The sequence below is a fragment of the Plecotus auritus genome, assembly GCF_963455305.1.
Source record: "Plecotus auritus genome assembly, chromosome: X".
NCBI lineage: Eukaryota > Metazoa > Chordata > Mammalia > Chiroptera > Vespertilionidae > Plecotus > Plecotus auritus.
The window spans coordinates 102,156,427-102,170,284 of NC_137784.1; the positions used below are offsets into that span (position 1 = coordinate 102,156,427).

At 41.8% G+C, this 13,858-nt stretch overlaps 1 protein-coding gene across 5 annotated transcripts in view; it reads left to right on the forward strand.

The window, feature by feature from the left end:
• Positions 1-289: 289 nt before the first annotated feature.
• The window catches only part of GRIA3 (glutamate ionotropic receptor AMPA type subunit 3), a 383,198-nt gene continuing 369,629 nt past the window's right edge, over positions 290-13,858 (forward strand). For all 5 annotated transcript variants that reach the window (XR_013959772.1, XR_013959773.1, XM_080652807.1 and 2 more), the window contains exons 1-2: positions 290-689; positions 1,892-2,050. Coding sequence is in view for 3 of the 5 variants with exons in the window: in XM_080652807.1 (XP_080508933.1) it covers positions 581-689; positions 1,892-2,050 (268 nt within the window). In the remaining 2 variants the exon portion in view is untranslated. The remainder of the gene's footprint in view (positions 690-1,891; positions 2,051-13,858) is intronic.

Here is a 13,858-nt window from a genome sequence, read left to right on the forward strand (position 1 = left end):
CCATCTTCTGGGGGAGAAAAGTCTTGGATTTTCTTTATAATTTTTTTCTGTCTCTCTCTTTTGTTTTTGTTGTTGTTGTTTTTCGGTGTTTTGTCTTTTTTGTTTTAGGTTATTTTGTCTTTATTGTTTTAGGTGTTGTGTTTTAGGTTATTCTCTCCTCTCTCTCTCTCTCTCTCCCTCTCTCTCTCTCTCTCTCTCTCTCTCTCTCTCTCTCTCTCTCTCTCCTCAGTGAGAAAGAGAAAGATCTCTTTGGCTAACCGAGCTTGCAGCCAGTGAACCTGCCTTCCACATTGGTGTGAAGACAGAAGTGAGGTGGGGGGCAGGGAGGGGGTGTGAGAGAATCTAAGAGCGAGAGGGAGCAGAGAGAGAGAGAGAGAGAGAGAGAGAGAGAGAGAGAGAGAGAGAGAGAGAGAGGAGGAGTGGTGGAGGAGGAGGACTAGTGTAGGGTGGAAAGGAAGAGTGAGCGCGAGCAAGTTGAAGGGAGAGGGTATAAGAGCCAGCGAATTCTTTTTCTTTTTCTGTTATTTTGACGACTCCCGAGTTGCGCCCATGCTCTTGTCAGCTTCGTTTTAGGCGTAGCATGGCCAGGCAGAAGAAAATGGGGCAAAGCGTGCATCAGGCGGTCTTCTTTTTAGTCCTGGGGCTTTTGGGTCATTCTCACGGAGGATTCCCCAACACCATCAGCATAGGTAAGCGCGAGCGAGCCAGCCTGTCGGGCCGGGTTCTCCTGCACCGGAGACCAATGCCCTGGCATGGCTATTGCGGCCGCGGGTCCCAGTCCTGCAATGCCTGGGGAGGGGGATTGGGGACAGGGACCAGGACCAGGCAGGAATCCCGGAGATTTGAGCCCCAGAGAGCTGGCGGGTCTGGGGAGCATCAGGCACTAGAGAGGGGTCTCCTGGGGCTGGGGAGGGGAGTGGACTGCTGGGTTTTCCGAGATGTGGTGAACAGGGGAAGTATGCTGGATGCTGCAAAGGGGCAAAGAGTCGCGGTTTTTAGGCTCGTTGCTCTGGACTTTGCCATGGCGTGCGTGCTGCCGCTGGAAGTTGTCCCAGGGTGATGCCGCCTGTCGGGCCGCGCCAGGGCACGTTACCCGGCTCAGGGAGCCCTGTCCGGCGTCTCCGTTCACCCCAGAAAGGCTAGTGCTGGGAGAGGTGGAAGCCCATTCTGGATCCCCCAGACTCGGGCAGCGATCGGAGTTGGGGTAGGTGGAGGATGCGGTAGGAGCCAGGGGTGAAACAAGGAACTGAGTGAGGAAGCAGCGAAGTCAGGCAGACCAGGAATTCATGAATTGCCGCTGTGTCTGTCTGGAGCCCAGTTCCCGGACGGACGCTGGGAGGGAGTTTTCTCATCTCCTGTCTGTATTTACAAGTCAAAAAGTTAAAATTGTTGCCATTATCGAACCAAACCCCTATATTGTAATGGTGGACATGGGTGGCAATGGGGAACAGGATGGGGGCACCAGAGAGAATGAAATTGTTTTTCTTGCCAACCTTTCCCTTTATGCCAGAAAAACATTAACAAGCTTGTGGAGATGTACGTTGGGGAGGAGGAGGCAATGGAGAGGAAGCTACTGCCTGAGAAACAGCCAAGTCCCACTCTTGGTTCCATCGTCCTACCCCAAAGGAGCCCCCTCTTTCCTCTTACCCCTTTCCCCCTTCTCTCCAGCCTCTCCTCCTCCTCTTCAGTCTAGAGGAAAACCAGGTTTCTCTTGGCCAAAATTTGAGTTCACAAGAGTCTTGAAAGACACACTGGTTGAAAATCAATTATCATCGCACCCCATACCATTGAGAGGGATCTCCTATCTGCAGAGCTCTCTGATTTTTAACCTGTCCTGGAGGAGGGTGGGGGGGACAGACACAAGGCAAATCTCGGTTCCCTTTGCTTATAGGTGGACTTTTCATGAGAAATACGGTGCAGGAGCACAGCGCTTTCCGCTTTGCCGTGCAGTTATACAACACCAACCAGAACACCACCGAGAAGCCCTTCCATTTGAATTACCACGTAGATCACTTGGATTCCTCCAATAGTTTTTCTGTGACTAATGCTTGTAAGTAGATCTGATTTTCCTCCCTTTGGGACCTTTGGGACCTTACTTGAATTTTGCTTGTGGGACTTAGGGTCTGCATATGTGCTGGGGATGGGTGATCGCCTCAATGGACATTTTAGGGGCCCTAGTCAATCAAGGTTTCATGTGGCATAAACCAACTCCAGAGGATCCTGCTGAGGGAGGGACTTAAATCAGTGCACAAAACTCTCTCCTGAATCATGTTTGATGCAAAAGTTTCATTTTCTTCAGTGCTAAACCAGCAATTCCTCCCCCACATCTTTTTTTTTTTTTTTTTTTGGCAGAAAAAAAGGAAAGAAAAAATAGCATGGTTGTTCAGGGAAATTTCTTCAGATGGAATTAAAAAAAGAAGCCTCTTGATTGAGTCAATTCAGGATGTACATTACTTGACTGTTAAAGCTAGTGCCTGGCTGTAGAAATTAGCTGAATTTGACAACTGCCTAATAGATAGGAGCCAAATATGGGAAATTCTGCAAACAAGTGACCTTGAAGGACAGCTCAGGCTTAGTTCCCTGGCCTTTTTCTATCCTAGACTATCACCTTTCTTACCTAGAGAGTTCTGATAGGAACTGATAAGACTACAAACTGATTACAAGTGATGAACTCCTGGAAAACTGAGGGGAAAGGAGAGGACTGTGCTCAGGTGACTATTTGGAAAGCTGCTTCTGTTTTGTCTCCCCTAGTGTTGTTCACCCTGGCCCCTCATTTTTAAGGACAATACAGTTCTTAACTTAAAGCAAAAGGTGAAGGGGGGAGGCTTACAGCAGGCTAATAATATAAAAAAGGATGAATTTCATGAGCCCCAAAGCTATTTCTGAAATTCCTGTTTATGCCATGGTAATTGTTCCTCTAGAAAGGGGACATTTTGAGGAGTAAAACCAAGGGAACCCAACAGCCTGTTGGACACAGGTTTTTCTTGAATGGAATGTTTTATGAAAAAGACTGATAATTCTTTATCTAAGCTTATTGTACTAAAAGTTTTCACAACAATGAGGCTGATAATGACATATGTTTTGTTTTTATGACTTGTGCAGTTTAGAATTTTTGTTTTCTGGCTTTCATTCAAGGGAGAAGTTATATTTATGTTCTGTTGTGTGAAACTTTATTTATGACTGAGTTCAAATTCTTCTGCCTCAAAGTATATGTGATTTCCAAAAAACTGTTGAGTCTCCAAGAGCACAGGTTCCTTGGATTTTTAAGACTTAGGTCAAGAGGATGGGGGTGAAGTACATTGCAAAAAATGACAGTATTCACTTTAAGAAATTTTTAACTAAAGGTACAGATCCTTATATGAACATTTTTCTGTGATACTCTGTATTTGACATTCTTTGGCTTTCCGACATTGACAAAAATAGGAACTTATTAATTCCAGCTAAGTGTGAAAGTTACAAAATGTCTGTCTATATTTTGCATCTTATTTCCGTGATCCCAGCCTGTCTCTACAGCACTTACAACACACAGCTGACTCTTAATCCTGCAGCACTGTGATCTTGCAAGAGGCTGAAGCTCAAATGCAGCTTCCTACTTATCAATTAGAACAGATTTAAAACCAAATACTTGAAATCACCAGGATTTTTTATTATTAATAACAAATAACATTTGAACTCACTTTAGTGTCTTTACACTGATGAGGACGGGAATAAGAGTGCCAATTGACTTCTCAGAAATGATTGATTTCTAAGGTTTTTAATTCTGTGGTTTTTTAAATGCTCAAATCAGGTCGACACCAGCCAGCTCAGGAACCCCACTCAAAGAGCAACCAGGAAATGATCATTGCCTTGTGAAAAGCTCAGGTTTAAGAACAGGCAATAAGTCAATTTTGATGTTCAGTTGCATTAATGCCTTACCTCTCAGGGCAAGAAAAATAAATTGGTCAAAACGCACCCCCCCCCCACACACACACACCCTAAATCCACAGAACTTCTGCTAACAAGCTTACAAGGCTGGGTTAAGGTTTGGGGCTTGAAAGTGTGAGATAAGAGGTATGGATCACTAGGCAACAAGAAAGACAAAACAAAAAGGTGACCTTGCCCTTAGTTATGCCAGATACACACATATGCATACACTGACACACACAGGAGAAATATCCAGAAACCAGTGATGTGTATGTACCCAGCTGCCTGTTGCACTCTCCAGCTTTACAGCTCAGAAGGCAGAGGAGGAAAGCTTTCATCTTCTCTGGTCCCCGAAACAGTCCTCTCTGAATGTCACAATCATTGAATGGGGGCCAGATCTCAAAGCTGTCTCCTGGCAGCTGCTGCCTAGAAGCTTAGTATAAGAAAGATGACTAGTCCAACCACCGTCTGATAGTCTCTGAATGCAGAAAACAATCATTTCACAAGGCCAGGAAAGCCCTGGAAGTATATTTCATATATTCCTTTGATCTTGATTGTTCTTATGGAAGTGAAGATCACATATATCAGGTGTCAGAATACAATACTAGTTCAGTACTGGAGTTTGGCAGGTGATCCCAGGTTCCATTCTTCCAATTGATTGCAATATTTCACAGAGGAAAAAAAAAAACCCTAGATCCTCTGGTCTGCCCCTCCCTGGAGACCTAGGGAGGATTTGAGAAAATCCCAGTTAATTACAAATCTGGTCACCCACCTCTCCTATCTGTTTCAATGTGGAATGGGATGGCAAAAATTAAAGAAACTTTTCCCTGTTCTCATTCAGAATTCTTAGTTGCAGTTTTCCATAGCACTAAAATTGATTTTCCCATTATCTTTCCTGCGCCCTCAATCTTGAGACAGGCATACATTTTTTAGGGCATAGTAACAAATACCCAAAAAATAAACAAAGGGTAATGCTTTCTGCATCACACTGCTCTCTGCTCTCCCTCTGCAATGTAATCTGAAGGTTTCATTGCAAGGAATCCCAGGCATCAGTTATTTAAAGACTCTTCTTCACCAGCAACCATTTTATTTTATATTTTATTATTTTATTTTATTTTATTTTATTTTATTTTATTTTATTTTATTTTATTTTATTTTATTTTATTTTTGCACAACCCCTGAGAGGTTTGCTTAAGACAGATTCCAATTTCATTCTGTGTCTTAAGAAGACAATAAAAGCCTCTCTGGCTTTGAAAGGTGGTTCATTTGGGATCTCAGCTCAGAGGTGAATTGAAGTTTATCAAAGAGACTCATCTGATTTGGAGCCCATGTTCCCATTTCATTGGGATTAATTGAGTTTGCTACCATACTTTTCAGTTTGGCCAGGTAACCCCAGAAAGAGGAATGGTGTGAATATTATGATTTCAAGATACATACATTCACATACATACAGAGACACTCAAACACAGAAAATTAGTATATATGAAAAGAGATGTACACACTTTTTTAAGTTACATGTTTGTTCTTTTTTTTTAAAAAAAACCACAGATTTGATCATCCTAGGGCTTTGCAAGATGTGAAAACACCAAGGGACTTCTGGGTCCCATTGGAGTGGCTTGATTCCTCAGGAAATGCCTTCAATTCCCTTAAAGTCCCCTCCTGTGTCTTGCTGCTGTGCACTTGTAGTGCACTCCACACTACATCGCCCCAGTCTCTGCAGTGTCAGCTCATTAGCACACAGATCTCATATTCCCTCTCCGCACTGTCATTGCAAAAATTGCTGTTGTACACCTTTACAGCCAACAAATGTGCTCTCCTGGATTGCGCACTGTTTGCAAGAAGCAAGGAAAAGGCAAATGTAACCTTAAAGGTTATTCACCAGGGAATTGTGCTCTAAATGCATTGGCTTAAATAAAACTCTGTTGATGGAGGTGCAAGTGACGGTGGAACTGAGAGTGAGACTTGGAAGTGTAGGCTCTAATGGAGCCCCAGGCAAAATCCCTTTTGCTGGCTAACTCTAACTCATCAGCTGCATTATTTCACTTTTTTCCTGAGCCATTTGAAATATACCTGCTAACTGGGAGCTTCTTTTTTAACTGAGTGCATTTTGCTACCAAGTGTACTTAGCCAAGACAGGTTTCTGTCTCCTGCCCACAGAGTTACAATCTAATTATCTAATTATTCTAATTGCCAAGATCCATTTAACTGTTTAGGTCCATTTGGGAAAGAAATGTCTCCCCTGATCCTATTCTCTGCTCTTTGGTGGGTTTTGTTTTGTTTTCCTATTTATCTTTTTCATGTAATCTTTGGAACCAGGATGAAGACACACAGAACCACAGCTCTTGCCCTCAAACAGATCTTCACATACTAACCAACATCAACTGCTCCAGCTCCACCTCCCATACCCAATCCCCCATCTTTTTGCCCTTGCTGCTCTCCATCTCTCCTCTGTCTGCTGGCCAGGCTTCAATAAACTTATTGGCTTAGCTCACTTCTCAGCCCCTCTGGCCAGCTGGCATAGCCTACTGAAGCACCAAGAGGTCGCCTCAGTGGTGCCAGTCAAAAATATAATTCACCTTCTCACAAGGTTTATTATGGATTTTAAAAATCTATTTTTTATGTGTAGAGGAGGGAGGAAGGTGATGCTGTTCATTTGGGCCATAAAAATAGATGTCAATCAGCAGGTTGTAAAGGTGAATTTCCAACAAAGTGTATTACCTCCCCTACAAGGCAGCTTCCTGTTGATCTTTTAAGCAGGATGGGAGAGACTAGAAGGGTTTGAGGGGAAGGAACAAAGAATACAATTTTGTTCTCTATGTATGCATACTGCAAAATGAGCCATGTTTTATTTGTTTGTTTGTTTCATCTCAGCAATTCTAACCTTTTTCCTTTAAATGAAACTAATTTTCCACATCCCCCACTTCTGACTTCATCAGAGGCTGTTTCCTTAGTGCTGCATTTCCCCCCTACCCCCAATATTGAATGAAAATAATGGGGGCTGGTTAAGATTTTTATCATAAGTTTTTGGTTCCTGATAGATTTTAAAATTTCATTATTATGGATAGTCGGAGGTGATAGGCTGGTCTCATTTTAACAGATTAAAAAATAAATGAAGCTGACGAGGCATCATTATTAGTTTTCCTTTGTGGATAAGAGATTTGCCGTTTTTATACAATCGGTTAAAGGATGAAAAGGAAGCATGAATTTTAAGAGAGGGTCAGAATTTTATAAGGTAGAATTCATAACTTTCGGAGAGGGGAATAACCTGTTTATTCAATGATTTAACTTTAAACTTCTTAGATTGAGACTGCAGATATATTTGAAGTAACTTTCAAAAACTCTGAAGGTCAGGAAAATTATATGCATACTTTACCTGGTTCATTTAAAAAATCAAGCTTCAACTTTCTTCCTTTGGCTTTGATACTTTGGGTCTAATTTGATAAAATGTCCACAGGAGGGTGCAATTAAAATCCTAGGTGGGGGTAATGAGTATTCTTCAGCAGAAGTGGGAGTTCCGAAGACACAGAAGGAATTCCCTCCCTCTTCTAGAAATGGCTGGGCTCCAGGCTGAGAGCTACAAATAGCCTCAGCCAATGTGTGGGGTGAGCCTTGAATTAGGGCAGCAGTCCCCGAAAGGGGTCAGTATTTGGCAAAAGGTTAACATGAATAGAAATTATCCCCCTCACACTTTTACCTCTTCTCTTGACATTATTTTCCCCTCCTGCTCTGTCTGCCCAGCTTATGCTCTTTTGCTGGTCTCTGACTGGCCCCTGATTCTGGCACCCCATCCACAATAAACTTACCTAGGGATTATTTTCTACCCTGGACTTTTCTAGACCTAATGCTCCTTCTTTATCAGAATATCTCTGTTCCTGGTCCATCCTCCTCAGGGCCTGCATTCTACTTTGAGGATGATAGCTTTTTTTAATCTAAAATAGAAATCTAGCTTAAAGTATGTGATAAGAGGGTTAATGTATCTAACAGGGAAGTATTTGCTCTGGAAACCCTAATGTCTCAATTTCAAGGCAAGACACTCAAATAGGGGTGTTTCTGGACAGGATACACAGAGTGGATGTTCACTCTACCCAAATCAAAGATCAAGTGGCTCTGGTCGTGGAAGAAAGACTTCTACAGACCAAAGTAAAAAGCAACTTGCACATGGTAGGTTTGGTGTAAGTACACCCGAGGCATAGGGCAGGTGAACCTTCACCATGTTGAATTTAAAAGCCTTTGGGGTAATTTGGAAAGCAGTCAAAGTTCATGGAGATTCATTTTCTAAAGGAGGTAAATTTGTGTATCTTTTTGTATGTCAATCATATGTCAATAAAGTTATTTTAAAGAGTGTAAATATTTATCTCTATTACAAAAACAATGACAGGTTTTTGGAGAGTCTGAAGGTGCTTATGTTGGCATTGGCAGGAGATGCACTGGCATGGAAAGGAGGTCAGAGAAGGGGAGACGTGGTAGGGAAGCTTGATCTCCAAATGAGTTTCCTTTCCCTGTGATGGCATGTGGAATGCAATGATTACAAGGCAGCATCCCCCTTATAGATGCTTAAAGGTAGCTCTGGAGGGGCTTGGAAGCCTAGCCAAGTAGTGTCATCTTCTGACTCCCTCAATCCCTCCCTTGGCTTGGCTCAAGTGTACATCTGGCTTCTCTCCCCATGGAAATAACCAGAACACTCCCAGCTGGATTTCCATTCGAACATTGGTCAGAGAAGTAACTTCTCAGTTCCTAACTACCACTGGCATCTTCAGCTATTATCCTCAACAGGACGATCATTTGCCCTTATTTGGAGGAGGCACAGGAGCAAGGATAAGGATGGATAGAGGAAACACAGCTGGTAATGACCCTTTAACCCTAGGGGGCACAAGTCAGTCTACAGCAGCACTTCTCATCTTTCATGTGCACAGCAATCACTTGGGGATCCTATTAAAATGAAAATTCTTATTCAATAGATTTGTGATGGGGTCCAAGAACTTGTATTCCTACCAAGTTCCCAGATGATACCAATGCTGTTGGTCCTCAAACCACACTTTGAGTAAGTAGAGTCCAGACCAGAGAGCATATGATTACCAAAGAAAATGGCTCTCCCTGACAAGCTCTTACCCACATTTGTACCTTCTTCCCTTATATAGAAGATTCTGTAAGAGACATATTTGGCTTGCTCTGATTCAAGGATGTCTCTAACCTATTCCCAACAATGCTGTGTTCATTTCAGCTATGTCTGTAGGTGGCATGATTAGATATCTGATGAGACCATCTATTTAGAATTGCTTTTTGTAGGGATTTGAAGTGAAGACTGGAAGACAGGCTAAGAGGGGAGGTAGCTCATGAGCCAGGATGACAGTATCTTGGCTTCTTGCCACACCCCAAAGTGTACCTTTTAGAAACAACCTGCCCAAGAGAGTTAAGGATGGCAAGTAGTTTCAACTGTCTTTTCACTTTGCCTCTCTGGGTCAAAGCATGACAGAAAGAGGCAAGTAGCATCTGCTCCTCAGCTGTCTGACTTTCCTTAAACAGGGTTAGAAACAAGAAGTACAACACAACCTGAATCCTGTCCGCCTCCCCATGAGCCCCCAAAATTGACTCCATTTTCAAGGCCGATGTCAGGTACTCATTGTGAGGTAGAGGGGAGGGAAGGGAAGTAATATCACTTTTCAAACATATCTAAACTGAAGACTGCTACAGGGAAATCATTAAGAGCTTACCCACTGTCATTTGAGGACTGCCAAATGACAACGTATTACCCAAAATTTTGTCCCCCATCAGTTTGTCATTAGTCTAAAATTCCACAAATTATTTTATTTGTGTTGCTGTACTGAAGGCCTGTATTAAAATGGAAGCATGCTATCTGGAAGGGAATGAGTTAAATCCTTATTAGCCATTAATATTTCCAGAAAAAAATATTACATCAGATTACCACCTATTACTTTGCAGGATCCTCAGAGGAGGCTTTCCAAGACAGGTGAGTGACCCAGAATAAAGCATCTGCCCAAGGAAGTGGGGCACCAAATGGATGATATGCATCCAGAGGGCATTGGAAGACTTGAAAATGAGGAAGAGTCCCTCAAATACACACCTGTTTTGCAACATTTGACTTTCATGGATAAATTCTGATAGTTTATTGACTAAGATTTTAGTTGCCTTTGACTCTTCAAGTCACACCCTTCAGATGTTAGTGGGTCTGTTGCCTCTAACGTGTATGGTTATTAGCTACAATTGAATCTAGCCTCTGGATTCCCCACAATTGTTGTGGAATATTTTCAGAAGTAAAATCAATTTGTGATGGAGGTGGTGAGGATTTTTTAACTTTCAAAAAATGTTGCAATCAAAAATAGTCTTCTTTCAATTATCCATGATTGGCTGTTCTACCTTGTCAGTTACTCATTGCAGCCAGGGCTCTCATCCTTTCAGCTGTCCAAAAAGAAATCAGGCTCCCAGCAATTGATGAGACAGAAATGGATCAGGGTCCAGCCCACAGAGGAGTAATTGAGTAGATGTGGGTATGGGTCTCTGTATGGTTGAAAACCTTTGTAAATTTGAAGTAGAAAAAACATTGACAGCCAGTCAGCCATAACCTGTAACAGATTCTCAAATAGTCTTATATTTCATTGCTATTTCCCAAGTTAATTTTTGTTAGTTTAAAACAGTGTTTCTTGAATTGGACCACTTACATTAGAATCACTAAAGATGCTTATCTCACACTCCATATGCATTATATCAGAAAATATGAGGATAGGCCTTTTTAACAAGCTCTATGGGTAATTCTAATGCACACTCAATTTGGAAATCACTGGTTTAATAAACCTTGGTATTGAAAATAGAGATATATGGATTCAGAATGATTATTTGTTGAGGACTCACTAAGCTCCAGATATTGTATCAGGAACTTTCACATATGTTACTTCTGTAAATAAGTGAGATACTGTTGGCCTATGCAAGCATTAGTGAGTCTGGCTCTCAGGTTGGAAATTTGAGCCTTGAAATAAGAGACCAGTCTCAAGTCATAGTCTCTGAGGTAAAGTAAAAATGTTCTTTGAGATGGTAATTAAAAACAGGGAAATTATTTTTATTTTGACAATAATTCTTCCCTTCTTTGCTTGTTAGCTAATGATTGGTCCTTAACCATGCTATAAACTAGATGTCATGGCAAATGCCAACCCATTTGTTAAAAATAGATGTATTGCAATCAGTTTATAAAGCATTCAGTAATGCAACCAGTTTCTATAGCTTTCATTGTGCCATCATTGCTATCAACAAATTTAAAATCAGGAGTGAAGTAATAGCAATACTATTTATTGAACCCATAAAATGTGGAAGACACTGCACTAAGCATTTTACATGCCTTATTTCATGAAATCATCACAACATTGCTAGAAAGGAGATACTCTCTTCACCATTTTATAAAAAACGAATCAGAGGAAGCTCAAAATATATATAAGCAACTAGCTCAAGGTCATACAGCTGGCTAATTAGTGAAGCCAAGCTTTTGCTTGAGATCTTTCTGCCTATAGAGCTTGGACTCAGTTTCAACTGGGATTGAAATAGCAAATGATTATAGGAGTCAGGTAAATCACATAAATGTGGAAATTGGTCCAGGTATAGAGTGGTAGAACCTGTGGCAATCTGGACAGTCCATGTCCATACCCAAACACATTCAAACTCATTTTTTAAAACCACTGTGGTACAATGACACATCTACAACAGGACTTGGGTAATGGTAGGTGCAAGTTTCTGATCTATAACCTACACTACCCACCTCCTTCTAGCAGCTAAGTTACTTGCTGAGGGAAGCTCAATTAATTGGTAGTTATAATTACTGGGAACCATAGAGTAGATAGAAAAGCTCTTCTTAGTCAATACCCTATTTTGACTTTCTCCTCTTAGTGTATCATCAAGGTACCTCAATATGGCAGAACCTTCTCTCTGTCCACATACTTATAACCCTACATACATACACTGTATATCCAGTGGCCTTTCATGGTTCAATGGAAGCTCTACTCTAACTAACCTTCCCCTAGGCAATGTTGAGGCCTGCAGCAAGGTCAGAACACTGGCACAGAGTTATTAGCTGGCACAGGGTTATTAGAGAGTGCTCAGCAGGTCAGAAACAGTAATTCCAGAGGATGTTACAGGGGAATAGGAGCTTCCCATACACTCCCAGGAAAGAGGCTCACCAACTTTATTTTTTTATTTTTTTAATTTAATAAATCTTTATTGTTCAGATTATTACAATTGTTTCTCCTTTTCCCCCCATAGCTCCCCTCCACCCGGTTCCCACCCCACCCTCTGCCCTTACCTCCCCCTCACTGTCCTCATCCATAGGTGTATGATTTTTGTCCAGTCTCTTCCTGCACCCCCCATACCCCTTTCCCCCTGAGAATTATCAGTCCACTCCCTTTCTATGCCCCTGATTCTATTATATTCACCAGTTTATTCTGTTCCTCAGATTTTTAATTCACTTGATTTTTAGGTTCACTTATTGATAGATATGCATTTGTTGTTCATAATTTTTATCTTTACTTTTTTCTTCTTCCTCTTTTTAAAGAATACCTTTCAGCATTTCATATAATACTGGTTTGGTGGTGATGAACTCCTTTAGCTTTTTCTTATCTGTGAAGCTCTTTATCTGACCTTCCATTCTGAATGATAACTTTGCTCGGTAGAGTAATCTTGGTTGTAGACTCTTGCTATTCATCACTTTGAATATTTCTTGCCACTCCCTTCTGGCCTGCATAGTTTCTGTTGAGAAATCAGCTGACAATTGTATGGGTGCTCCCTTATAGGTAATTAACTGTTTTTCTCTTGCTGCTTTTAATATTCTCTCTTTGTCTTTTGCTCTTGGCATTTTAATTATGATGTGTCTTGGTGTGGTCCTCTTTGGATTCCTTTTGTTTGGGGTTTTGTGTGCTTCCTGGACTTGTAAGTCTATTTCTTTCACCAGGTGGGGGAAGTTTTCAGTCATTATTTCTTCAAATAGGTTTTCAGTATTTTGCTCTCTCTCTTCTTCTAGCACCCCCATAATTCTGATGTTGGTACACTTGAAGTTGTCCCAGAGGCTTCTTACACTATCTTCAACTTTTTGGATTCTTTTTTCTTTTTGATTTTCTGTTTGAGTGTTTTTTGCTTCTTTGTATTTCAAATCTTTGACTTGATTCTTGCGTTCCTCTAGTCTGCTGTTGGGTCTCTGTATAATACTTTTTATTTCAGTCAGTGTATGTTTAATTTCTAGTTGGTCATTTTTCATATCTTCTAGGGTCTCTCTAAATTTATCAGCCTTTTCTAGGATATTCTTGAAAAGCCTTATAACTGTGGTTTTGAATTCTATAGCCAGTCGTTTGTTTTCCTCCATTTCTTTCATTTGTGATCTGTTTCTTTGTCTCCGCATTTTCGTTGCTTCCCTGAGTTGGTAGGGTAGCTTTGTGTGCTAGGTTTCCTATATGGCCCAGTGAGTCAGCCTCCCCAGTTAACCTGAGGTGGACACTCTTGGTGCACCCCTTTGTGGACTGTGTGTACAGCTTTGTTGTAGTTAAGTCTTGATTGTTGTTGGTATCACAGGGAGGAATTGACCTCTAGGCCAGTTGGCTGTGAGGATCAGCTGTGTCTACGCTGGGAGAAGTTCGGTGCTGGAGACAGCCTTATAGGATCAGACTTGCAAAATTGCAAAAGCCTCTGTGCTCAGCTTGGATGGGGCAGAGTCTCAGGGCGAAGTACAGTCTTGGCTTCCTGTCAGCCCTGTTCTTGCGCACGCACTTCCAGACATCTGCCTTCTGCGGCTCCCCTGAGTTTCCGCCTGACAATCCAGATTCCCCCCGTGAGAGTGTGGGTCCCCAGGGGCTTGCCTGGAACTGGGATTCAGTGCAGTCGGAACTGGGGTTCAGTGCAGTCAGGAGCTTCTGACTCCATTCCACTAGGGAAAGCCTGCGGCAACCTCCGCATTCAGTCTTCTCTA